The 26,940-nt window shown below is 38.3% G+C and overlaps 1 protein-coding gene across 1 annotated transcript; it reads left to right on the top strand.

Annotated features, from left to right (window-relative positions):
• Nucleotides 1–145: 145 nt before the first annotated feature.
• Nucleotides 146–25,787, top strand: LOC108716268 (vomeronasal type-2 receptor 116). Its single transcript, XM_041563819.1, has 9 exons — nt 146–418; nt 538–629; nt 1,885–2,008; nt 12,987–13,173; nt 13,978–14,020; nt 14,908–15,016; nt 21,804–21,944; nt 23,453–23,576; nt 24,864–25,787. The coding sequence occupies exons 1-9, from the start codon at nt 146–148 to the stop codon at nt 25,745–25,747; spliced, it is 1,977 nt and encodes a 658-aa protein (XP_041419753.1). The 3' UTR covers nt 25,748–25,787.
• Nucleotides 25,788–26,940: the final 1,153 nt, after the last annotated feature.

Raw genomic sequence — 26,940 nt, 5'->3', positions numbered from 1 at the left:
CTCAGCCGAATCTCTAAATGAATTTTTCCACTTTCTAAATGACAATAATCTCAATTTAAAATTGACCTACACATATAGTACAGATCAGATAGAGTTTCTGGACATTACTATTATAAAAGATAAAGAAGGTTTTCTACAAACTGACATGTTCAGAAAAGAAACTGTCACCAATTCTACATTGCATTTCTCCAGTCATCATATATCTAATGTCAAAAAAGCCATCCCAGTTGGAGAACTTTTGAGAGTTCGGAGAAATTGTTCTGATGACAATATCTTTAAACAGAGGTCCAGAGAAATGTCAGATAGACTTAAGAAACGTGGATACAGCAACAAAATCATTAAGAAAGGTCGATCTAGAGCCTTCAGAACCCCAGGATCTGACACTTTGAATTCAAAGAGAAAAGCAAATCAGGAAATTGTGAGATTCATTACTACCTATTGTAATCAGTGGGATAACATCAAACTATCCTAAGAAAACATTGGCACATACTACAGACTGATTCTAAATTGTGTGCATATATAGGTTTGTATCCATAGTTAACCTCTAGACGTGCTCCCAATCTTCGTGACATGTTGGTTCGAAGTCACTTTGTTAAGAAAAAAATCAAATCAATCCAATCACCCATCAGGTACTTTTCCTTGTGGTTCGTGTACTATCTGTGCTTTTATTAAAAATATTAGAGAGATAAAAGACAGATTTGGAAAAATACACTGTATTAAACAATGGAATAACTGTAACACAATTGTCTGCACATCCATTACCAGTTGATACTTCTCTTCTTATCTGGCAGTGATTGTTTGTTAGTAGGTGCGGTAAAACAGATATTTAGTTCCTAAAAAAGAGCCTGGTAAGTTTAGGTTAATACATCACCTATCCTACCCAAAAGGTGAATCCGTTAATGATGGGATTAGTAAGGCAGATGCTTCGGTGTCTTATGCCCCATTTGATCGAGCAATTGCATTGGTTTGGCAGGTGGGCACTCCTGGCTAAGACTGACATTGAATCAGTGTTCTGACCCCTGCCAATCCACAAAGAATGTTTCAATCCATTGGGGTGCTTTTTTGAAGACCGTTTTTACTATGATATGTGCCTACCAATGGTTTGCTTAATCTCTTGCTTCTATTTCAAGATTTTTAGTTTTTTCCTGGAGTGGGTCGTTAGAAGTGAGTCAGGCTCCCGTTCAGTAACCCACTACCTGAATGACTTCTTGTTTGTAAGCCCATCGTCCAACAACATTTGCCCTGGCCTGCTATGCACCTTTAATTTTTTTTCACTGGTGGTGTCCCTCTCGCTGATTACCTACAGTAGTTTTGACATTTCTTGGCATTGAGATCAACACCATGGAGATGGAGTTCCAACTTCCGAGTGAAAAAATACTTAAGTTGCTGGCCTTAGTTGAACAAGTCAAGGCTGCATCTAAAGTTACGTTGAAAAAGCTTCAATCCTTATTAGGCTTACTGGTATTTGCATGCAGAATCATGCTTATGGGGAGGGTTTTTTCCTGTAGGTTGTCACTGGCCACAAAAGAGGAAAAATCCCCCCTATCACTTTCTTATTATCATTCTGTAGTACTAGTGTACAATGGGAGGTCTTGCTGGATGAGCCTTGATGTACCTAATAGTGACTTATCCCTGTTTACTGATGCAGCAGGTTCAGTGGGTTTCGGGGCCATCGTAGGCGACCAGTGGTGTTTTGGTGCCTGGCCAGAGTACTGGGCGGAGTCTGGGCTTTGCAGGAATCTGACCCTACTTGAGCTATTCCCTATTGTGGTGGCGGTTGAACTGTGGGGTGCTGTCATGGCAAATAAAAAATATGTTTCTGGACGGATAGCATGAGCGTTGTCTTTTCAATTAACAATTTGACTTCTTCTTTTTCTGTTTTAGCTCTATTGCGCCAGCTGGTGCTGTTTGTTTAACGCACAACATCGGGTTTCACACTAAGCACGTGCCAGGGGTCTCCAATGCAGCTGCTGATGCTCTCTCATTCACAGTGGCAGAGATTCAGAGAGTTAGTCCCAGAGGCAGGAATGCCCAACTTCCTTGTGGGAGATAGTGGAACGCAGCTTATGAGCCTGGTATGAACTTCGTGGCGCCTTCTAAATGGGTTGCGCATCGTAAGGCTTGGGTAGAGTGGGTATCTTTGTTCCCACATGGCACCCCTTGGACATCTGAGAACTGTTTTCAGGTTGTAGTTGATTATATGTTGCAGCTTCGGTGTCGAGGCCGCTCTGTGGCAGTCACTAGAAAATATTTATCGGCCTTAGCTTTCTTGTTAAAACTTACTGGGGTGGAAGATGTCACAAAATACTCCAGGCCATGAAGGGCCGGAGATGGAGCTATGTCCAAAAAGAGTCCAGGAGACCAGTGTCCTTTGCACTATTGCAAAGGCTTTTGTTAATATTGCCTGCAGTCCTCCTATGAGCTCTCTCTATTCAGATGAATTTTGTACTAGCGTTTTTTGCAGTGTTGAGAGTCAGTGAGCTAGTCCCGCCCAGCAAAGTAAAAAAATGGGGGTTTGTTAGTAAGTGATGTCCTATGCCACTAAGTCAAGATTTGCTTGCACATTAGGAGGTCAAAGACATATGTTTTAGGCCAAGGGTGTTGGATCCCACTAATAGCCATAGGCAGCCCGGCCTGTCCATTTACCATAGTTTCAGAATTCTCAGCAATTAGGTCCACGGGTGATCGTTTTCTATCAAACCTATATGGTTCCGTTGAGCTGTTTTCAATTCCAGTCCATATTTAAGTGTAGCTTGTGCAAACTTGGCTAAATCAGGCTGAATTTGGGACTCACTTATTCTGCATCGGTGCAGCTAGTCAAGCCTGAGCGGGCTCAAGGATTTTCAAATAAAAAAGCTGGGTCATTGGAAATCAGCGTGTTTTGCAAATAATGTACATCCAGATTTAAATTCTTTCAGGACCTACAACAGCGACGGCTTTGCTGGTAGGGCACTCCAGAGAGCATCATTTCCTCCAGAAAGAGACACATTGGGGTTTATTGGGGTACACTTTTAATGGCGGGGCATGGGGGCTTACGCTGGCTACAGGTATTACCAGACATTGTGGCAATTAGTTGTGGCAATTAGTAGAGTCACCCCACCCCCAGTTGTACTGGTAATTCACACAGGCGGCAATGACCTAGGCCGGGTCCGCGTAGTGGAGCTTTTGCCTCTTATAAAATCTGATATGGGCAGATTTCAAGCCTTTTTCTCAGAGATGATCATGGTTTGGTCAGAAATCCGTCCTAGGCTATGTTGGAGGGGCGCAAGGGACCTTGGTGCAATCGAGAGGGCCAGGCACCTTTTTAATACAAGGATCTTCCTTTTTGTTCAAGAAAAAGTGGGAATAGCAATTTGGCACCGACAGTTGGAAGGTAATACTCAGGGCCTCATGTTAAGGGATGGCGTCCATTTAAATGATATCAGTTTGGATATCATTTCTGGTTTACAGGATAGAATCGACGAGGCTCTTTCGTGTTTGGGTGGGGGTTGGAGTTGCATGTTTACAGGAACTCCTCCATGGCAGGGTAAAAAACGGTGTCCTTGCCATTTGTTATCAATGCTGTATTGGCTTTACCTACACGGCCATGGTGGCTGGCATTTGAATAATTGATGTTTGGTGATCTAATGGCAAGTTTTTTGTTAACGGAAAGAATAATAACATGTTTAAAATAAAAGCTGTGGCCAACCCCCTAGCAAGTAGTTGGTTGCAAAGAAATCACGCATGTCTCCTCAGTCTTTAGATGAGACAGGACAATCAGATAACAATACAGATATAACAATGAATAGTAGTGTATATTCAGAAAGTGAAATAACATTACCTGCTATTGTAAATAATAATGTTACTGAGCCAAAATACATAGTCTTTGAATCTTGCTTGGATTCATTATTATTACCATGTAAAGTATGTGGCATCGCAATAGAAAAATTAGAGAAGCATGTTTTAGGCTCTTTTCTTTCTGCAGATGCTGTTTGTCAAAAGTCACACAAGATCAGATTGTGGGAAAGTCAAAAGAGGGAAAAATACCATTTGGCAATATATTATTGTCATCCGCAATAGTTATGAGTGGATCCAATTTTGATAAAAGTGTCTAACACGTTTAAGCTTATGGGTTAAATGCCATTGGAAAGTCAACACATTACCAGAATCAAAAGTTATATATATATTTCCTACTGTAAAATTTCACTGGAATTTGCAGCGTAACAGAATTATAGACAAGATAAAAGATGCGGCTGTATACAGTAGCTGGAGATGGGCCATGCAACAGCCCAGGCTTTTCTGCAAAGTTTTTTGGATACAAAGTCAAAATATATCATTGATTTTTGTGTTGAGTAAGTGCAAGCAGATATTTCTTCCGAATTGCTCGAAAAAATTGCTTTTCAAAAGCTGTTAGTAAAACTCTTACAGGAGGGCATTAATGTGAACATGGTTTGCACTGATAGACACAAGTCTATACGATCAAACGATGGGATGCTATGTAGAGCACAGCTGGCCATTTTAGACCATCATTTCAACATCAACCATGGACAAGCATTGGTAAAAAAAAAATGTGTGATGGTGGTGACCCTTTGGGAGCACCACAACACAAACTTGAATTTAGCAGGGCTATAAAGAATTGGGTGATAAATAGAGATGGGCGAATTTTTTCACCTTGTTTCTCTGCGGAAATGACGCCCATAGACTTGTATGGCGTCGTGTTCAAAAAAAAATGTCACAGCGCGTCAAATTTTTTTTGACGCCCATAGACTTTAATGGTCGTCGGCGACATTTCACCGGCGGCGAATTTTTGGCGAAACTAAACGGGTCAAATTCGCCCATCCCTAGTGGTAAAGGCAGTGTATCAAGAAACAAGTTAAATGTTCATGTGCGAGATAATTCGAGATGTAGTCGAATGTGCATCATGCCGCCTCAAAATACCCACTATTGACAATCACCGTAAGCTACCTCCAAATATTGCACCTTTACAAAAACCAGACAAAGCTTCAATGGTGGCCAAGCATCTACAGTATCTATATTTTCCTATTGAACTGAAATGTACATGAACACCTCTCGGTACAGTAGTTTTAGTAGTAGGTGTGTTCATTACCGTATGCCATCCTAATAGGCTTGCACTGAAGATTAAAATTTGAGGATACACTTGCTCAACCTGGAAAGTCAAAAATGCACCAGACTGCAACATTTTACCTATGATAGTGTTTTACCTTTGTACAGCCTAATAATAACATCACTTTGTATTGTGTTATGCAATAAATGAATTATATTTTTCAAATAAATGTTTTTTTTTTGGCTCAAGACGGTTTTTATTGATAACATACCGGTGCTTGTGTTCGTTAAACTGACTTGCTGAAACTTTGTTATGGAATCAAATCATCAATGTTAACATATCCTCACACAGTATTATCTCTTTTACAGCTGGTTAATGCAGGAGATGTCTTCACTGAGGTGTTATTTTAGATCATCAAGCTCATGACAACATATAGATTCAGTGAATGTAGGCATAGAGACACATAAACTGCAAACACACCAGTTTGTGTTGCCAATCCTGGAGTTTTTAACATTTTCATCAAGAATGTTGGACCCAATAGGCCATACAGCAGTGATCCCCATCCAGTGGCTCATAAGTAACATGTTGCTCACCAACATCTTGGATGTTTCTCCCAGTGGCCTCAAAGCAGGTGCTGATTTTTTAATTTCTGGCTTGGAGGCAAGTTTTGGTTGTATAAAAACATGATCTACTGCAAAACAGAATCTCCTGTAAGATATCAGTTTACACAGGAGCTACCAAATAGACAATCACAGCCCATGTTTGGCACCCCCAGTTTTTTTCATGCTTGTGTTGCTCCCCAACTCTCTTTACAGACCTAAACCCAGCATATAGTGATTCCAGATCATTTAATATAATTAATTAATTAATATTTTGAAATAAACCAATTGCATATGGAGAAAAGGTAGCCATACACAACCCATAAGAAGGCCAAATTATAATGTACTTATAATGTAATTATAATGTAGTATTTGAACCAGAAAGTATTCTCATCTCAACGGTCCCATATCTTTTCGGAAGGTTTAAAGATGTGATTGGGAGGACATTTACCGATAACGATGGGCCTTTATACCAGCCCAACTTTTAGTAAAGAGAAAATAATTTTTATTTAAATATCTGCAGTGGGTAGCAGAGCAGAATTAGTCCAAAGCTGTTGCTAAAGACAACTAATGATACTCATCGGGTCACAGACAGTGTCTATTAGGTCATTGTGGTCACTCTCATCTTCAGTGTCCTTAAGTGAAAAGAAATTAAAATAATTTAAGTTTGTGTTGTTATTGATTTTGTGTTTTTATATATACAGTATATATATACAGTATATATATATATATATATATATATATATATATATATATATATATATATATATATATATATATATATATATATATATATATTGAAATACATGACCAACTACAAACCTCAGAAGTGCTTAATTCTGTTGATTCAACATCAGAATCCTAGGAGAAATTAAAAAAAGTACATGTAGACTAAACTTTTTTTAAAAATATTTCTGCATAATAATAACATATACAGCTAAAAGATTTGAAAACATTATGTTAACAGTAAATTTTAACAACCTATTAGGGTGTCATGCTGTAGTTTGTTGTATGTTGTATGAAGTTGAACCAAAACGTAATTTAGGTTGAAATAGTGGGCGAATATATATATATTTTTTGGCAATGTTATGGGACTTTCTGGTACTTGTCCACTAGATTGGAAAGTAGAGAATGGGGAGGAGGAAACAAGCATTGGGGAGAAGAAAGGACAAGTATCTGGCAATGCAGGCATTTGCTTTATTTAGGCACAGGTAGGATGGACATGGTATGGTATCACTCATATATGAAAAAAAATTATTAAGTCATATTAGGACATACCCTTAAATCCATATGCCTCCTCCTCCCCTGTGGATAATGCAGCAACCCCTAGCATATGATTAAACACTTTGGGGGCTTTGTTCACCTTACCCAAGCAGAGTATGGCACATGCAGGCAGAATATGGCACACACAGGGAACATAAGGAAGGCATAGTATGGCTCATACATGGAGCATAGGGCAGGCAGAGTATGACACACACAGGGAGCAGAGGGCAGGCAGAGCGTGGCACACATGGAGAAGGCAAAGCATGGCACACACAGAGCATAGGGCAGGCAGAGTATGGCACACAGGTATCATAGGACAGTCAGAGTATGACACACACAGGGAGCATAGGGCAGGCAGAATATGGCACACACAGGCAGAGTAGGACAGGCATAGATCATGGCACACACAGGGAGCATATGGAAGGCAGAATGCAGCAGGATACTGAGAAGCCTAGCAGGACCACTCTAAGATGAACAGTTCATACTATGCTACATACAGTGACACAATGCTGGAGCCCCTCCAGCAGTTTGAAAGTTCACCTGTTCACACTTGATACAGCCTGGGTTAGAGGTGTTAAAAGTATAGGGTTTAGGGGTGTGAAAAATAGAGGTGTTGCAGGTGTGAACAATGCAGGAGTTTACTGTCTGAATTAGGGTGTAAAAAATGCAGGGGTCAGTTAATCTCAGTACTGATACCATGTAAAGCTTCCACAAGATAAGCAGACACAGCAGGTAGACTTTATCTGGGGGCAACACAAGGGGAGGTTTTGGTCCGGATGTGGCCTGTGGACCACCAGTTGGACAGCACTGCTCTACATGATAATCCTTGTGTTTCCCTTTTGTAACTGGGAACATTGACCCACATGAATTCCTGTAGAAGAAATGTCATTATTTCCTTTGTGATGAAGATCAACATCCCTGGCAAAATTACACATTTACTGATATTTTCCTCCCAGTCCATTATGTTAATGTTACATATAAATAATTGGATTTCATCAGAATTTTATCACTTCAGTGACATTTCTACTTTTCAACTGATAACCGTTTCAACATCTCTCCAGTGCTGATGGAAATGTTTTGAATCTTAAGAACAAACAATTGCAACATTGATGTAAAATGTTTAAGTTAATTGAGGCAGTAAATGTGCTGAATTATTTTGGAATACATTCACACCCCAACATTATGTAATAAACAATTTGGTTTAATCACAGGGTTGCTGGAGACACTGGAGTCCTGCACAAATGCAGCCATTTAATATATGTCATTTTTCAGATATTTATATGTTTCCTGATTTGTGTTTTAATTCCCTCTCTCTCCTGCTCACAAGGTTCTGACATTTATATTTCAGTGCTGATATTAGCTCATTCCCTTAGGACTTGTATTTGTGAACTACGATTAAAAAGTTCACAAACACACTTTGTCTTAAAATTCTCACTAGAAAATGATATTTAAGAGCCTGCCGAAAGTATAACTTGGCTCTGCTGTTGGAGAATGACATTATGGGAGGCTGCTACTGTACCTGTCTATTTCCACTGAAAGAAACATGCTAACGCTGATAATATTGCTGCTTGTGGTATCAGAGGTATCAGCGGCATCCGGCAATCAGATCAATTCCAGACATGGGTGCACTTTTAGAGGTCACTATTATCCAGTCAAATTTAAAGCTGGAGACTTTGTTATTGCAGCTTTTCTACGGTTGAGTGAATATATTCTTTTACAGCGGTATTCATATAAATCATATCCATTTGAATATTCATGTGCACAGTAAGTACTTGTCTCTGTGTTATTTACTGAGATGTGATGTACAGAAGCTACAGTATACATTAGCCCTGCTCTGATTATATTGATTTGTAGGGAAAGGTTTCTCCACCAATAGCACTACCTGTCTTTCACATTTTCTTAGCTTAACACATATTAAGGGGGTTATTTATTTGAATGTTAAAATCTCGAAAAATTTTATTTATTTTTACTACAAAACTCAATTTTACCCCAGCAGCAGTATATTATACCCCGATGCTGCAAAACGCCTGAATCTGAAAATCCGCCATCTCAGACCTGTCGAGGTCCTGTGTAGGTAAATTTGAAGTTTCTGTGGTCTGAGCTGGGTTTAGCCCAAAAATCTTACTTTTTCAGGGTTTTCGGGCAAAAACTTGAAAAATTTAAGTGATTTGGGTTAAAAGCCTCAAAAAATTTGAGCAATTCGGGATAAAGCCCAAAAAAAAAGTTATTTGGGTTTTTCATGAGTATAGCAAAACTTGAAGAGGGTCTCCATAAAGTAGAATTATTACTCCCCACATTAGGGATGTGGCCCAGGTGCACTGACCGAAGTCCTCAGCATAGGGAGCGGACAAACCGAAAAGTATTATGGAGCAGGCACTCAAATGAAGGCAATCTTCCGCCAAGTAATTGTAGCAAAGTAAAAAAGGTGTATTGTGTCGACAGCCTTTTTGTGAAAACAATAAACCTTTTTTACTTTGCTACAACTACTTGGTGAAATATTGCCTTTATTTGAGTGCCTGCTCTATAATACTTTTCGGTTTGTCCTCTCCCTATGTTGAAAGACTGTGGACATACTACAAGTGAAATATGGGAAAAGAATCATCATAATTACACCAGTGTATTGTTTAAATGGCTAAAATAATTCCAGCGATAGAAAAGCACTGCTGTATCAGCCAGTGAGAAATTATTTAAAAATATCTAGAGAAGCATATACGTGTTCACACAACATTTCACCATACAACTATAATGGGTAATGACACCATAAAGCAATGAGGTATGTGGGGTATTAACAGGGAACATGTGACTAAGATAATGAGAAACTAAAGTGCCTGGTTTATCTTTATATTTGATTTTCAAAAACCTGGTAGTAGCAAGATTCCAGTGCTGAAACCACAGCTAAATTATCTCTAAGTAAGCACTGCAATTAAAACTGTTATCCTGAGTTTTCCAGATAATGTGTATTTCTGTAATTTGGATCAGCTTGTCTTAAATCTGCTAAAAAACATTTAAACATTAAATGAATCCAAAAAGGATTAATTATATCTTAGTTGGGATCAAGTACAAATTACTGCTTTGTTATTATAGAAAAAAAGGAAATAGTTTTGGAAAATGTAAATTATTTGATTAAAATTGAGTTTATGGGAGGCGGCTTTCCTGTAATTCAGTGCTTTCTGGATAATGGATCCCATACCTTTAGTTGAAATTATATGAATGAATGTTGTAAAACTGCTCAGGGGCATATTTATCAATATCTGCATGATCACAGTAAAATAATCACAAATGTGAAAAAAAAGTAACAAAACTTAATGGCAATATTTTCCACACTAACATTTTTTTAAAATAAATTCTGCAATTGCTTTCGTATTTCTGAGCAAATATCTAATGGCTTCACTGTGATTACATAGGGGCAGATTCATCGAAGTGTGAGATTAGAGTTTACCATGAAAAAAATGTGCCCACTTTCTATTCATTCCTATCAGATTTCAAGAGGCGTATTTAACAAATAGTGGACACTAACTGTCACTTAATGATAAATGCACTTCTAAAGATCCCATAGAAATTAATAGGAAGTGGGTGAAACCCTGAACTTCAACTTGTTTGACTGCTATGGCATCTTGACAGGTTTAGGTGGCACAATTTTCAATTTAAATTTTTTTAAATAATTTTTTAAATTTTATTTTAATTCAATTGCTTTTTAAATAAAAAAAACAATAAATATGAATCGTGTTAACAAATCACGATTGCACGAAAAGCCTTTTTTCCAGAATGACTGTGAAACATCAAAATTACAATCACACTTGTTATGATGTTTCTTAATTCATTTATTGTTTATGCTAGCACTTGGAAATCTGCATTATTACTCCTGATTAAAGTGTTCTGAAAGTTCAGAAAAGGTCACAGGATAATGTCACATTTAAATAATGCTCATTTGTTAGCAGCCTCTTAAATATAACTGTTATTCATGTTTTTACTATTGTTCAATACAAAAAAATATTTGAAACCTATTTAAAGAATGTTTGTGGTGTTAATCAAGAGATAAGGAAATTTTAGATAAAAAAAACATTGATTGTCAGTAGTTATTTGAATAGACAAAATGATCTTCTTAATTCATCATTGTTTTCACTAAATAATAGATTTTCCTGTGAGCTACTTCTGTATTACAGCATACGATTTATTTGGATAAATTAATTAAAGGTAAATATATCCACCAGGCCATCGTTCCAAAACTATCGCCATTATCTGGCTTTCCAATTTGCAGTTGATGAAATAAATAACAGTTCAAAGATTTTACCGAATATTTCCCTGGGATACAAGATATATGACTCTTGTGCAAATGAAGTGAAAACTCTCTACGATATGTTGGCCATAATGTCTGGAGCAAGAATTCAAATTCCAAATTATGATTGCTGGCAGAAGGCAAAGTTAGTGGGATACTTGGGAGACGTGACTTCTAGCACAAAATTCTCCCTTGCCCAAATTGCATCAATGTTTAGATACCCACAGGCAAGTAGATCCATAATTTACTATTTTCTTTTGATATGGAGCCCTGGAGAAGCTCAGCCTTTATCTGATTTTCACTTTCTTGCAAGGAAAGCAAGAACAAAGCTAATACATTTAACTTTAAAAGATCTGCATTTTGTGTGTCTGAATTATTCTCCCCTAGACTGGTTTCAGTGGAGGCTGCCACTAATGAAAGGAGAACCTCTTTGAGGCTCGTGTTTCTTTTAAAGCCACATTTGTCATGTTGCCAAATATTAATCTGATTATGATCTTGCTAAAAACCCTCTAGTAGGAGGATTTGGATTTTTGCTAAAGTAATTAAACAGTCTATTAATCCTCTTTTGGTAATTCCTTAAAACAGTTGAAACACCCCTCTTCTGGCCCAACTTGTCAAGCTTGGGGTCACACAACACACAGAATTGATGTCAAACAGTTATGTAATTAGATCATTTTAAAATAATTTTTTCCCATCACAGAATCCCTTTAATTCAAATGTGAACCAGCCCTATAAGGGTGTCAGCTCTGTCCTATCATTTAACCCCTTTGGGCATATGGTATTCAATGTAAGTATATACCTCTGTTCTTTTCTTAACAACAAATTATCTGTATCGCTTCCCCTTTTACACTCATCATCTCCTAAGCCTCTTATCACTGCCAACACACTCTTATCAAATACACACCAATGTTTTTGAAAATAAAGTTGCTTGGAAATGCATGGGATCCACGCTACTCCCTGTAATAAAAAATCAGCTTTATTCAGCTTTATTGCTCATGTATACCCCAATCTTCAAGGTTAAAGATCTATTAGTTTCCCACATATCTAAGTTTGCAGCTACACTTAAAGGAGAAGGAAAGCTCCAAGACAGTTTATTGCCAACAGATTAGCCCCAATAGTGCAAGCTACAACGCCATTTTTATTCCTTAGAATGCTTTACCATACCTGAGTAAACAGCTCTAGACACTGTCTGTTTGTTTAGGATAGAAGCTGCCATATTAGCTTGGTGTGACATCACTTTTACAGCAGGGATAGGAGGAAGAGAAGCAAACTGAGCATGCTCAAGCCCTAGCCCTGGAGGTTTAAGCTGAAAACATGAAGTCTGATACAGAAGCCCATGAGTACACAATAGAAGGAAAGAAATGTGGTGTTTCTTTTGACAGAGGACTCAGAGCAGCATTACTTTGAGTGTTTACTGGTGTATTTATATAGACCTTTCTGATAAAGCTTACTTAGTTTTAGCCTTTCCTTCTCCTTTAATCAGATACATTTCTCCAAAGCATACTGGCAATTAAATAATCTCCCAAACAGAATTGTAAAACTATCTTTGCGGGGGGGGGGGCATTGCAAAAAGTATCCTTTTTATATTTCTCAGTTTTTTGGGGGCCACCATTTCTGTTATATTAATAATACTTTTAAAGAGGATGTTTCCCTTAAAAATGTATACAGCACTTCCTCTTCCCCAAGGCTATATAAGAAGAGAATTTTTATCCACTAATTTATAAAATGTGATTTTAGCCTGATATTTCTGAAGTACATTGGATAGTATAAGTTTCATCTATACATTTCCTTCTTTATATTTAAGATCAGTTACAGCACCACAGACCCAGTACTCAGTGACAAGATCCAGTTTCCATCATTCTACAGAACTATCCCCAATGAGGAGGCAGAAATTGATGGGATTGTGCAGATACTGAAGCACTTTGGCTGGAAATGGGTCGGACTCATTATATCAGATGATGACACTGGATACAGAGCCCAGGAAAGGATAAGTACAGCACTTTCCAGTTATGGGGGCTGTTTAGCTTTCACTGCTGTACTTAGAGAAATATATTTCAGCTACCGTCATTCAGAAGAGATTGCCGGGCCAATCAGGAAAACATCTGCTCATGTGATTGTCGTGCATATAAGCACAAAATATAGTTTTCTCTTTACAAATATATTTGCAATATATCGATTCCCAAAAAAATTTTGGATAACGTCGTCTTTTTTCCCCAGAGTTATGGTTTTCAGAAATCAAGAAATTAAAACCACATTAAATGGATCGTTGACATTGTTAATACAGGAAGGAGCGATTCCCGGCTTTGAGCAGTTTTTCCATCAATTTTCTCCTAATCGCTACAAAGATGATTTAACTATAAATACCTGGGCATGGTTATTTGGCTGCAATTTTCCAAGACGTTTCAGTTTTAGACTTAAGACAGGTGAAATGGCTAAAGACTGCACAGGGAATGAGACTCTCAGTGATGCAGATTTATCAGTGTATGGGAATCACAATTACAGAATCACTTATAGAGTTTACACTGCAGTCTATGCACTGGCACACGCCCTGCACAATCTCTACTCTGCTCAGCCACCGACTAACCAACACTTAAACAAATTAAAAAGTTTGACAGCAAAAATAAAGCCATGGCAGGTAGGTTGTTATTTATAACACTGATGTCTATCTGTCCTGTTTTGCTTCTATAGGTGTAATCCAGAGGTGCTAAAATCCCAAACAAGATCTATTCAAGTAGATTAGTAAAGGTGAAACCATAAAGCCAATTGGTAAATGCAGTGTTGTTACCTTCCAACAGGGGACACTGTGTTTTGTCCTCTACCTGCTCTTAGCCCAGCCAGGTGAGGAGCAATTCTGCAACTCAGAAGGGCCCTCGGTAGAAGAAAGGTACTGTAGTTTACTATAGCTCTCTGGTTCGAAAAATCAGTTGGACGCCAGTGGTTCTTAAACAATAAATGTTTATTTGCTGGATCAGAAAACAATCACTTTGGAGGATGAAAAAAGATGATACAATATAATTGATCAGTAATTAGCTCTCAGGTGACTAACGGTGCTTTCTCAGTTCAGGTATTTTTACCCACTCAAAAGTGTCCAATTCTTTCCTTGTTTACTGACTACCTGATCCTAAGTGGCAGATTTATAAAAATGTGAGATTAGAAAAAACAAAATTACGCACTTTCTGTTCAATCTTTTTAGATTTTTTTAGCAAATAGTGAAATTCTCATGCAAATCTCAGCTCTCCTGAGAGTTCCTAACTGCCTACAAAACTCTGCTCCCGACATTCTGCTTGAGCTTTTGCTTAACTTTTAGGGGCAGATTTATTAAGATTCGAATGGTAAATTTGAATTCAAATTTTTTGCGGGGTCAAATCACCAACTGGAATTTGAATTAGAATGTAAGATTGATCATACCTTGACCCTGGAAACAGTTATAATTTGAATATTTGCCGCCTAAAACCTGCCGAGTTAATTTACAAGTCAATGGCAGAGGTCCATTGAACCATTTGATGATGTTAACTGCCTTCCTGACATTCAAGTTTCTTTTTCTGAGGAAACCTCAATTTGAATTAGATTCAAATTTGTGGGTCTTTCACAGTCAATCGAATATTAGACGTTTGGGATTTTTCATAAATAACCTCCCATTCAAGTTGTGAGTACATTTGAATTTATTAGAGTTAAAAAAATTCACATAACTTCAAAATTTGACCTTTGATAAATCTGTCCCTTAGCTTAAACATGGATTTCAGGATATTTGCCAGATATCTTGCTAAAAGCTTGATTCACTACTTGCTTCATCTTATCCATACAGATCAAGTAGACATGGTCCCTCTGATGGAGGCAAGTTATACCAATTTAAAACATGTTTTTAAACTATATAAATACAAAACTAATATTGCTATCAAGAGAAGCTGAGGATGCTTTTCTTACCTTAGTGACCCTCCAAAACAGATAAACATGGTCCCCACTGTCCAGTCCACAATCATGGCCATTCACAGAGACCCTTCAGTCTATAACCCTCATTTTTATTTTATATATTTATTTTTATTTTTTCCTGTTTTGATCTGTAACTGGGATAATGAGCGCTAGCAAGATTGAAGGTCTGACTCAGTGCACAGTCTGCCATATGTATGCAGATTTGGAACAAGAGATCCAAAATGCTTACCTCTGTGGTGGTTGTGAGCAAATTACCACTTTGGAGGCTCAAGTTAGAGCACTAGAGCAACAAATTGCAACACTGCGGTCGATTGACAATCTTGAAAGGAGTCTTTTGCTCACTGAGCAGGACCTAGCAGGGTCAGATAGTTTGGGGGGAACAGAACAGCAGCAGGATATTGAGGCAGCTAGCTGGGTGACAGTTAGAAAATCTAAGGTGGGCAAAAGGAAAATGGAGGCTGATCCGGAGATTATACATCGCAACAAATTTGCCAGATTGTGTGAAGATGATGGGAGTATGAACTCTGGATTGGCAATTCTAGATGGGGCTGATCTCTCTAACAGCCGGGAGACCAGTTTCTCTAGTAGTGGTGGGGAGGAGAGTAGAGTCAGGCCTAAGCAGATTGTGGTTGTAGGGGACTCAATTATTAGGAAAGTGGATAGGGTAATTTGTCGTCCGGATCGCTACAACCGAACAGTTTGCTGTCTACCTGGTGCCAGGGTTCGGCATGTGGTTGATCGGATAGACAAATTATTGGGTGGGGCTGGGCATGACCCAGCTGTCTTAGTGCATATCGGTACTAATGACAAAATAAATGGTAGATGGAAGACCTTAAAGAATGATTTCAGGGATCTAGGCTCTAAGATCAAGGAAAGGTCTTCCAATGTAATCTTTTCTGAAATTTTGCCTGTGCCACGTGCAAGTTTAGGAAAACAGCGGGAGTTTAGGGAGCTAAATGCGTGGCTCAAGTCTTGGTGCAGGAAGGAAGGGTTTGGGTTCCTAGAGCACTGGGCTGACTTTTCGTTGGGGTACAACCTATACAGCCGTGACGGTTTGCACCTCAATGGAAGGGGGTCGCGGTGCTAGGGGAAAGAATGGCTAAGAGGTTGGAGGAGTGTTTAAACTAGGCAAGGGGGGGGTGGGTGAGATAAAGGATTATGGGGAAGCTAGTGTAGACGGGGCAGTGGGGTTAGTAAGGGGTCATGGGGGAGGAGTGAGGGGGGCATACAGTTTACCAGCTAAGGAGGTCCCTCTGTTACAAGGAAAACAGAATAATACTAACTTAACATATAATTCTTCACTAAGTAATGCACATTTCAAAAGTAAAAGTAGTAACCTCCGCTGTATGCTGCAAATGCACGGAGTTTGTCAGGTAAAATGGGTGACCTAGAATTAATTGCATGCTCTAAAAATTATGATATAATTGGTATCACTAAGACCTGGTGGGATGAAACATGTGACTGGATTGTGAATTTAAATGGTTACACCCTTTTTAGGAGGGACAGAGGGATTAAAAAGGGTGGAGGAGTGTGTTTGTATGTAAAGCCTGAATTAAAGCCATGCGCTAAAGAAATAAAAATAGCTGGCACTGGTGAGGGTGTAGAATCACTCTGGGTAGAGATTTTGACTGGGCAAAAGGTAACAAAAAGAATTATCATTGGTGTATGCTATAAACCACCTCGTATAAGTGTCGAGTATGAAGCCCAGCTACTCTTGCAGATACAAGCGGCTTCACAGCTGGGTCAAGTTGTTGCTATGGGTGACTTCAATTATCCAGACATTGACTGGGGTAATGGGGTTGCTAAGACAGAAAAAGCTAGTAGGTTTGTAAATATGCTGAATGACAACTTTTTATTCCAGCTCGTTCAAGAACCTACTAGGAATAACTCTCTTTTGGACCTTGTAATAACTAACAATACTGAACTCATCTCTAACATTTGTGTGGGTGAGGGGCATTTAGGGAATAGTGATCATAACATGGTCTCCTTTGAGATTCTGTTGCAGAAGCAATTCTATAAGGGAGTAACTAAAACACTAAATTTCAGACGTGCAAACTTTGACGGTATAAGGGCATCTCTGCAAAATATTAAGTGGGAAATGCTTTTCACAGGGTTAAACACAGAACAAAAATGGGAATTCTTTAAAATGCTGCTTAATAAATATACTTGTCAGTATATTCCACTTGTAAGCAAGGAACGCCATTGCAAAGCAAAACCTTTTTGGTTCAATAGAAGCGTTGGTGTTGAGGTGGGTAAGAAAAGACGTGCTTTTAATGCTTTCAAGTTAGCTGGTACAGCCGAATCATTTATAAGGTACAAGGAGGCCAATAAATCATGCAAAGAAGCTATAAGGCAAGCTAAAATTGATATAGAAAAGGATATTGCAGCAAGCAGTAAAAAAAATCCAAAATTATTTTTTAAATATGTTAATAGTAAAAAAATGAAGCAGGAAGGGGTGGGACCCTTACTATCAGAGGGGGGTCAGCTGGTTGATGAAAACAAAATAAAAGCGCAGATTCTGAACTCATATTTTTCATCTGTCTACACAAATGAGGAACCAGTAAGTGAAGGTTTCCTTCTTAACAGTCCCAATTCTAGTAATACAACTAATGATGCATGGTTAACACATGAAGAAATTCAAAAGAGACTTGAACATGTTAAGATTAACAAAGGTCCAGGGCCAGATGGTATTCATCCCAGGGTAATTAGTAAGCTTAGCTCTGTGATTGCCAAACCTCTTTACTTAATTTTTCAGGATTCATTGAGATCTGGCATAGTGCCGAGAGACTGGCGAATTGCTAATGTGGTGCCTCTATTCAAAAAAGGATCCCGTTCTCAGCCTCAAAACTATAGGCCAGTTAGTCTGACATCAGTGGTAGGAAAGCTTTTCGAAGGGTTAATAAAGGATAAGATACTGGACTTCATAGCAAATCATAATACTATGAGTTTGTGCCAGCATGGTTTTATGCGTAATAGATCTTGCCAGACTAACTTAATTTCTTTTTACGAAAATGTAAGTAGAGACCTCGATTCTGGGATGGCAGTGGATGTGATTTACTTAGACTTTGCTAAAGCATTTGATACAGTGCCACACAAAAGGTTACTGGTTAAATTAAGGAATGTTGGCCTGGAACATAGTATTTGTACCTGGATAGAGAACTGGCTAAAAGATAGACTACAAAGAGTGGTGGTAAATGGAACATTTTCTAATTGGACCAGTGTTGTTAGTGGAGTACCGCAGGGCTCTGTACTAGGTCCCTGTACTAGGTCCCTTGCTTTTCAACTTGTTTATTAATGACCTGGAGGTGGGCATTGAAAGTACTGTTTCTATTTTTGCAGATGATACTAAATTGTGCAGAACTATAGGTTCCATGCAGGATGCTGCCACTTTGCAAAGTGATTTGTCTAAACTGGAAAACTGGGCAGCAAACTGGAAAATGAGGTTCAATGTTGATAAATGCAGGTTATGCACTTTGGCAAAAATAATATAAATGCAAGTTATACACTAAATGGCAGTGTGTTGGGAGTTTCCTTAAATGAAAAGGATCTAGGGGTCTTGGTAGATAACACGTTGTCTAATTCTGGGCAGTGTCATTCTGTGGCTACTAAAGCAAATAAAGTTCTGTCTTGCATAAAAAAGGGCATTAACTCAAGGGATGAAAACATAATTATGCCTCTTTATAGGTCCCTGGTAAGGCCTCATCTGGAGTATGCAGTTCAGTTTTGGACTCCAGTCCTTAAGAGGGATATAAATGAGCTAGAGAGAGTGCAGAGACGTGCAACTAAATTGGTTAGAGGGACGGAAGACTTAAATTATGAGGGTAGACTGTCAAGGTTGGGGTTGTTTTCTCTGGAAAAAAGGCGCTTGCGAGGGGACATGATTAGACTTTACAAGTACATTAGAGGACATTATAGACAAATGGCAGGGGACCTTTTTACCCATAAAGAGGATCACCGTACCAGAGGCCACCCCTTTAGACTAGAAGAAAAGAACTTTCATTTGAAGCAACGTAGAGGGTTCTTCACAGTCAGGACAGTGAGGTTGTGGAATGCACTGCCGGGTGATGTTGTGATGGCTGATTCAGTTAATGCCTTTAAGAATGGCTTGGATGATTTTTTGGACAGACATAATATCAAAGGCTACTGTGATACTAAACTCTATAGTTAGTATAGGTATGGGTATATAGAATTTTAATTAAAATTGGGGAGGGGTGTGTGTATGGATGCTGGGTTTTCATTTGGAGGGGTTGAACTTGATGGACTTTGTCTTTTTTCAACCCAATTTAACTATGTAACTATATTTAAATCAGTAACATGTTACATTCACTCAAGGAAAAGTTAAATTTTCTTTGAAAGGCAAGTGCTATCAATTCTATAGATATTAATGTAAAACCCTCCCAAACATACTAGTTAAATTACAACCCAAACCTGTCCTAAATAAAGGCAGATTCAGATTACTTAAAATCACCCAACACCAATATTCAGAGACACATTCAAATACATTATTGAAAGAGATGCAAGCCTGTATTTTGATGGGGATTCCAGGGAGATGGGGAAATCCTAAGATGTTTAGACTCAAGTAAGAAAAACGTATTCTTGCAGACTCTAAAAGAGGCTAATAGGCAAAGGGGTTTTTGGCAAAATTATATAATAACAACAAAAGCCCAGTTAATTCACTGTAAAATAATCAACTGGCGGTACAGTGATCCTACATACTCTTAGCTTATTTGCAGATGATGTAACAATACTTATATTCCAGCTACTTAAATCATTTCCTAATTTACAAAACATATTGTAGAAATATTGCACTAGTAATAAACCCTGGTAAAACCAAAGTCTAAAATATGCCCCCAATACTCTGCCATCAAAGCTATATCATTTCTCTACTGTAATATTATTTCACCCAAAATATTACAAATATTAAATATATTACCTCTTAGTAAAAAGACTTGGGAGCGTGGTTGAAAGAAGATGACTGGTTTAAATATTAATATTGTTAATATTGTTTTATCAGAAGAATGCTATAAGGTGTTCTTTTGCTAATATTTAACCCCAGTCAAGATAGAAAAATATTTTTCCAAGGCTGCTTGATGCCAGGCACCATGAGTTATATATGGTGGATCTGTCCAAGAGTTGTTAGATATGAGGTGAGAGTATATAACTTGGTCCTCTTAGTGTTACAATTAAACTTACAGAAAGACCCATATGAAGGTCTTATGGGACCCCTACCTAAAGTGATCCCCAAGATGGAAAAAAAACTTCCTAAACCATATCTTCCTAGCAGCCAGATAGAAGCAAACTATTGGAGATCCCCCTGCTATGTTTAAAATTAAGATTGAAAGGAGTTTTACTAATGAGAAACTTTATTACAGATAAATAAAAGGTTTGGCAACCCTGGATAATTTATAGACTCAATAGAACCCTACCCACCTGCCTCTTTACAATGTAATGGCACTAAGTTGCTGCAGGACAGAAAGAATATAGAACAAACGTGTATCAGCTATTTAGCCAATGTTTCAAGATTATTTAGGTTTTTAACCCAAATCACACTCTAAGAAGCCATTAAGTTTCTCAGCCACTGCTTCAGGCCTCCCTACTAGGGATACCCCTCAATTTTGGGAAAATCTATAAAATTAGCATCATGGAAACCCCCCTAGCCTAAAATCACCCCTCTTCAAACTAACCTTCCCATCTCTAGATGTTTTATTTGTACATGCTTATAAAATGTATTATGTTAGTTTTCAGATCATATATATGATCAGATCCCATTCAACACCCTTGTTTTCTTAACGAGCTAGTGGGCACGTTTAGTAGGTATTTAAAAATGATTGTAAGATGTGTGTGTGTATAGTGTAAGGATTACATGCAGTCATTTGCATCTTAAGAAATACCTAATTACTAACTGTGACAAGCATTTTTACAGTTGTGGTCCAACGCTGTTTTTAAGAACTACAGGGACATTCAAGTATCTGATTTAAATTATTAAATTATTCAATGTATATTTTTTGTTTAAAGGGATACTGTCAGGGGAAAACATGTTTTTTCAAAACGCATCAGTTAATAGTGCTGCTCCAGCAGACTTCTACACCGATATCCATTATTTTTTAAAGAGCAAACTGATTTTGTATTATGTATATTTTTTTAAAATCTGACATGGGGCTAGATATATTGTCAGTTTCCCAGGTGTCCCCAGTCATGTGACTTGTGCTCTGAAAACTTCAGTCACTCTTCAGTCACTCAGTTTACTGCTGCATTGCAAGTTGGAGTAATATCACCCTCCTCCTTTCCCATCAGTAGAACAATGGGAAGGTAACCAGATAACAGCTCCCTGGTAGAAATAAGAACAGCACTCAGTAGTAAAAAGCATGTCCCACTGCGACCCCATTCAGTTACACTGTGTAGAAGAAACAACAGCCTGCCAGAAAGCAGTTCCATAGTGCAGCACTGGATGTTTCTGAAAGCACATGACCAGGCAAAATGACCTCAGATGGTGCCTACACACCAATATTACAACAACAAAAATAAACTTGTTGGATTAGGAATTACATTGTATTTAGTAGAGTGAACTATTTGCAGTGTAAACAGTGTAATTTAGAAATAAAAATAACATCATAAAAATCATGACAGAATCCCTTTAAGAAAGATTCTTTCCAAGGCAATTTTACACGTTTTATTACATTTCCTATTCTAGCTAAATAAATACATCCGTAATTTGACTTTTACAACATCTACTGGTGACACCGTCTTCTTTAATGACAATGGAGAGCCCCCTTCTGCTTTTGATATAGTCAAGTGGTTTTTCCTACTAAATGGTCGAGTTATGAGACAGAAGGTTGGAAAATATTATGTATTAAACAGTGAAAAACAGTTTTATATAAATAGCAGAGATGACGTATGGGGTCCTTATTTCAAAAAGGTAACAATTATATCATTTTTCTCTAAATGTGTGTATGTGTATTGTACTGTAATGTAGCTGGAGGGGCGTTGGGAATAAATGGGGAAAATATGTCCATAGAAGGGACAAGCACAGACTTTTTGCTAGTTCATCACCAAACCCCAAATCTATGATTCACTGCATAACGTTAACAACATCCCATTTATCCAGACTATTTCCAAAGAATTTGATCGTTAAAAAACCCTGTATAATTATGTAACATTAACTGTTGTCTCTGAAAAGGCTTTGGGAAGTTTAGGATTACTATGACAAACACATTGTGTTGATTTGTAGGGAAGCAGTGATGCTTAGGATTCTAGGGGAATGCAGCATTGTGGGAATGTGCAAGATCTGAATCAAATTTTATAAAATCACAATTCACTGGATGCCGCCCAAAGTTATAAAAATTAGAAGAATTCATGTATTTGTAGGAATGGTTGCCCCTGGCGTGGGCAAACCATTTTACTGCCCTTTATTAGGTAAAAAAAAATATTGAGGTCCTCCTAGAAAATGTAACCAGTAGGTTGTAATGAATTAGGTGACCTGCAGTCCCAGAATCAGTTAAGCACATTTGCCTAACATCATAAGAATCATTTTGTTAAGAGGTCCTTTTATTAAAGGTTGAAAAAAAAGTAGATCCACATATTAGTAAATAGGTTCAATAGTGTTTAAAGAACTAGCACAAATTGCCATGCTTTCATGCTCTGCCCTACGTTGCACTTTTTTAAATTGCTGCAGGTCTCTGATTACCAAAATGGCATGTTTCCCATGAATACAGCACTATCTGCATTTGTCACGCTTAAGAGGACTGGTAATTTATTAAGCATGGGGCAAGCAGGGTGCAAAATACAAATGACAGTTGCAAGCCACCATAGGTCTCATTTACAGTGTAGGATGCAGTGTGCAAAGAAAGGTCCCAATTAGCTTTTTTTGTGCACTTTGTAGGCTGCATCCACATGTCTCTGCCATTTGTTTTTGGAGTACAGAGACCTGCAGCTCCTCCCATTAATAAAGCACTGACTGTGTTAGTAAATACTGGTTAGAGGAAGGTGAGGAGACACTTAGGCTCCCCTCTATCACCAGTACAGGGTCCCTACAGTAATTGAGTAAAAATTGGGGTAAACAGTGCTTCCCATTAGAAACAAAAAACTGTGGTGTGATTTTTAGAATGTGCTAATGCAGACCTGAGAACTGGATTTGATAAAAGATAGATAGATAGATAGAAGAAGAATTTGATATTGGATTGCTCGCAGAAGGGAACAATTTTTGTTTATTGTCAGAAATACTTCAATCACATAATTTATAAACCCATTTTATGTTAAACTCTTACTGAGCTTACAAATGATACAGCCATATTTACATTCTTAGCCCACAGGCTAAATAATCTTTATATCTGCCACATGTAGATTCCTACATCTCAATGCAATAAACCCTGTTCCCCAGGATACAGGAAATCTAAAATAGAAGGAAAACCATCATGTTGTTATGACTGTATCAAGTGTGCAGATGGAGAAATGTCCAACACAACAGGTAAGTTGTAGACAATTGTTATTTCTGAAGGTCAGAAATACAAATTTGTGGAAATTTTCTCTATAAATCTCTATTTTTCACTAGGTGTATTTCAGGTATTTACTGTTATTATCAACACTCCACCTTGGGTGGACAAAGAGGTCACAGTGTAAATAAAGCACCTGGGGGTTTAGTGGGGGTGCAATGAGGATGCCCATTGCATCCAAGGCTGGGGAGCTGCAATTCTCTTTGGTGCACCTGTCGGCTATGTAATGGCAGCACATCAATTCCTGATTTTCACACATCGCTGTGTGTGATGTCATTGTGCACCGGCAAATATTTAAAAGGCTCCTCTGCAAGTGTTTCTTGCCCAATGTAGGTCTATTCACTTAGTTTCTGAGTGCATTTTCCAAGTATTCTGACCTGTTCTTGACCCGGCCCAAACCTTGTCTACTGCCTGTCCTGACCCTAGCCTGAGTCTGACCATTCCCTCGGATCCTGTCTAGTGATTGTAATTTTTTTATACCGACCCGGCCTGTGACCTTGACTATGCTTCCATCTCTTGTTTTGGTACTGCACTTCCTGATTTGGTATTGACCTGGCCTGTTCTTTGACCACACTTCTATTCTCTGTTCCTGTTGCATGTATGGTTCCCTTGCTCGCTCAGAACTCTCCCCTTGGTCCTCTCACATTAAGACCTGGTGGCATCCAAGTAGGGGAGAGCTGCTCCCAAAGTGAAAGGCGGTTGTTAAAGGCAGAACATTGAGCTGAGACCGGGGCCTTGGGGTTAGTTCTGGGTTTTGGGATATCTAACGTCACACACAGTCCCTTTTCCCCCAAGAGCTCTTAAACTTTTCCCAGGTAGTGCTACCTGCCAAAATACCTCTCCTGTTGGACAGAGGTAGTTGCTCCCATGTTGCAGGCACATATTTATTTAGATATATATAACTGATATAACTTGTATTATATTTAGAAACAATGATTATATCATGACCTAGTTGGGATCCCAAGGTGCTTAGGTAACCTGCTATTTCTTACTTCTATTTCCTTATGTTCCTGTAAAATGGTTTGTCAAATAATGCCTGTCTCCTTCTTAAAGAGTTATATACTTATGGAGCTCTGTTTCTGTCACAATTAATATCTTGGGATATCCAAGATTGTTAGCCTGTATATAATATAAATTCCACATTTTACTCAGAGTTTATTGTGTTCGTTATATCACAGGGAATTGAAAAAGGTTAAATGTTTCTGTCTTTGTGTTTTTCTTTTTTTTTTTATTCTTAAACATCTTGATATGTTGTATTTCAGATGCAGCAAAATGTGTGAGATGTTCTGCATATCAGAAGTCTAATACAGAGAGAACTGAATGTCTTCTTAAACCTGTAAACTTTCTTTCCTATACAGACACCATGGGAGGCAGTTTTACTTCCATTGCCTTGATCTTCTTCATTACAGCTTGCACAGTTTTGGGAATCTTTGTGAAATATTGGGACACTCCAATTGTGAAAGGCAATAACCAAAATCTCAGCTGTCTCCTCCTCATCTCTCTCATGTTGTGTTTCCTCTGCACTTTATTATTTATTGGGCGCCCAACACAGATATGTTGTCTCCTCCGACAAGTAACATTTGGGATTGTATTTACTATTTCTGTTTCATCTGTGTTGGCTAAAACTCTCACAGTTATTATTGCCTTCAATGCCACTAAGCCTGGGAGCAAGCTGAAGAAGTATGTAGGAACCCAACTGTCCATTGTGTTAGTTATAATATGCACTCTGGGTTCAATTGTAATCTCTGCTGTGTGGATGGCTTCTCACCCACCCTTTTTTGAGGCTGATACATTTTCAGAAACGGACACAGTTATTTTAATGTGTAATGAAGGATCTGTATCCCTTTTCTTTTGTGTTATTGGATATATAGGAACATTGGCCCTACTAAGTTTCATTGCTGCATTTCTAGCCAAGGATTTCCCTGACCGATTTAATGAGGCTAAAAACATCACTTTCAGTATGTTGGTGTTCTGTAGTGTGTGGGTGACATTTGTCCCTGCATACCTGAGCAGTAAGGGGAGTAGAATGGTGGCAGTTGAGATATTTGGCATCTTGTCCTCTAGTGCTGGATTATTGGGCTGTATATTTGTCCCTAAATGTTATATTATTTTTTTTCGATCTGAATTAAACACAAGAACATTTTAGATTAATCACTTTGCTTATCCTCCTTCAGCCCAATATTCATGCCTTTATAGGTACCCTAGAAAAAGCAGAAATAGTAAAACCATGGCATATATTCTATATTTTATAGACAAGAATGTATCTATACAGATGGAGCAAAGTTTTGACACCACACATTCCATACTGTGAACTAAAATTTAATTTCAATAAAAGTGTCATGTTAATGAGTAGGGGATGTAAGGAGTTAACCATCCCTACTTTTTTTTGGTAATTCTGCTTATCCATATACTGCTATATACACCATCCTATTGCAACTCCTTATTCTGGTAATTCTGCTTATATCCCTGCTTGTATCTGTTAACCCCAATAGCGTTTGTCTGTTAGGCCTACTCTGCTTTAGTTCTTTTGATAAATATCTCAAACACACATCTGTGTCCACTCCTCAGTGAACAAGACATATCTTTATAGTCCCAAACTTGTTTCTGGTGTCTGTAAAACTCTGCCCTTTGATACCTGGTTAATTGATTAATCAGTCAATTAGGCTCAGGTTTTCCCAATCTGCTGCATATAAATTCAGACCCAGCCTAGGGGATGGTTATACAAGGCAGTGCTTATATTTCAAAAGTGCTTAGAATTGGCAGTTATACAAGGCAGTTGGACAAGGCATTGACAAGGCAAAAGGAACTGGATTCCCCTGCGATCAATAGTGAACCAGCAGGAAGAAGAAGAAAACAAACTTTTTTGTACCTGCTAGTTTGTTACTTCTTATTACAAAAATCCCTTATCATTAGTGATGGGCGAATTTATTCGCCAGGCGCGAATTCGCGGGCGAATTTCTGTGATTCGCCGCCAGCGCGCAAATTCGCCCATCACTACTTATCATGTATTTCTCCTCCTTTCACTCTCATGCTTCCTAAAACATTTTTCACCACCTCCACCATCAAGTGACAAATCTATACAAATCTCAGCCTCTCTGCTTTCCTCTCCACACATGAAGTTTATAAAGTACTCTGTCTAGCTATTCCAAGAAACTCCTTTGTTTCATGCAAACAAAGAATTTACAAATCACACTCTTACATAGTCTATCTCTCCTTCCTATTGCTGACAGCTGGGGACATTTCCCCAAACCCTGGCCCCTACCCCATCCTAGTTATATCATGGCCACGGGCTCCTTCTCTTCAGTGCAAATTCCAACAGTACAGAACTTTTAACCCCTA

This window comes from Xenopus laevis, chromosome 5L (assembly GCF_017654675.1).
Source record: "Xenopus laevis strain J_2021 chromosome 5L, Xenopus_laevis_v10.1, whole genome shotgun sequence".
Classification (NCBI taxonomy): Eukaryota; Metazoa; Chordata; class Amphibia; order Anura; family Pipidae; genus Xenopus; species Xenopus laevis.
The sequence above is the reverse complement of the archived record's forward strand: the minus strand, read 5'-3'. Positions and strand labels throughout refer to the sequence as shown.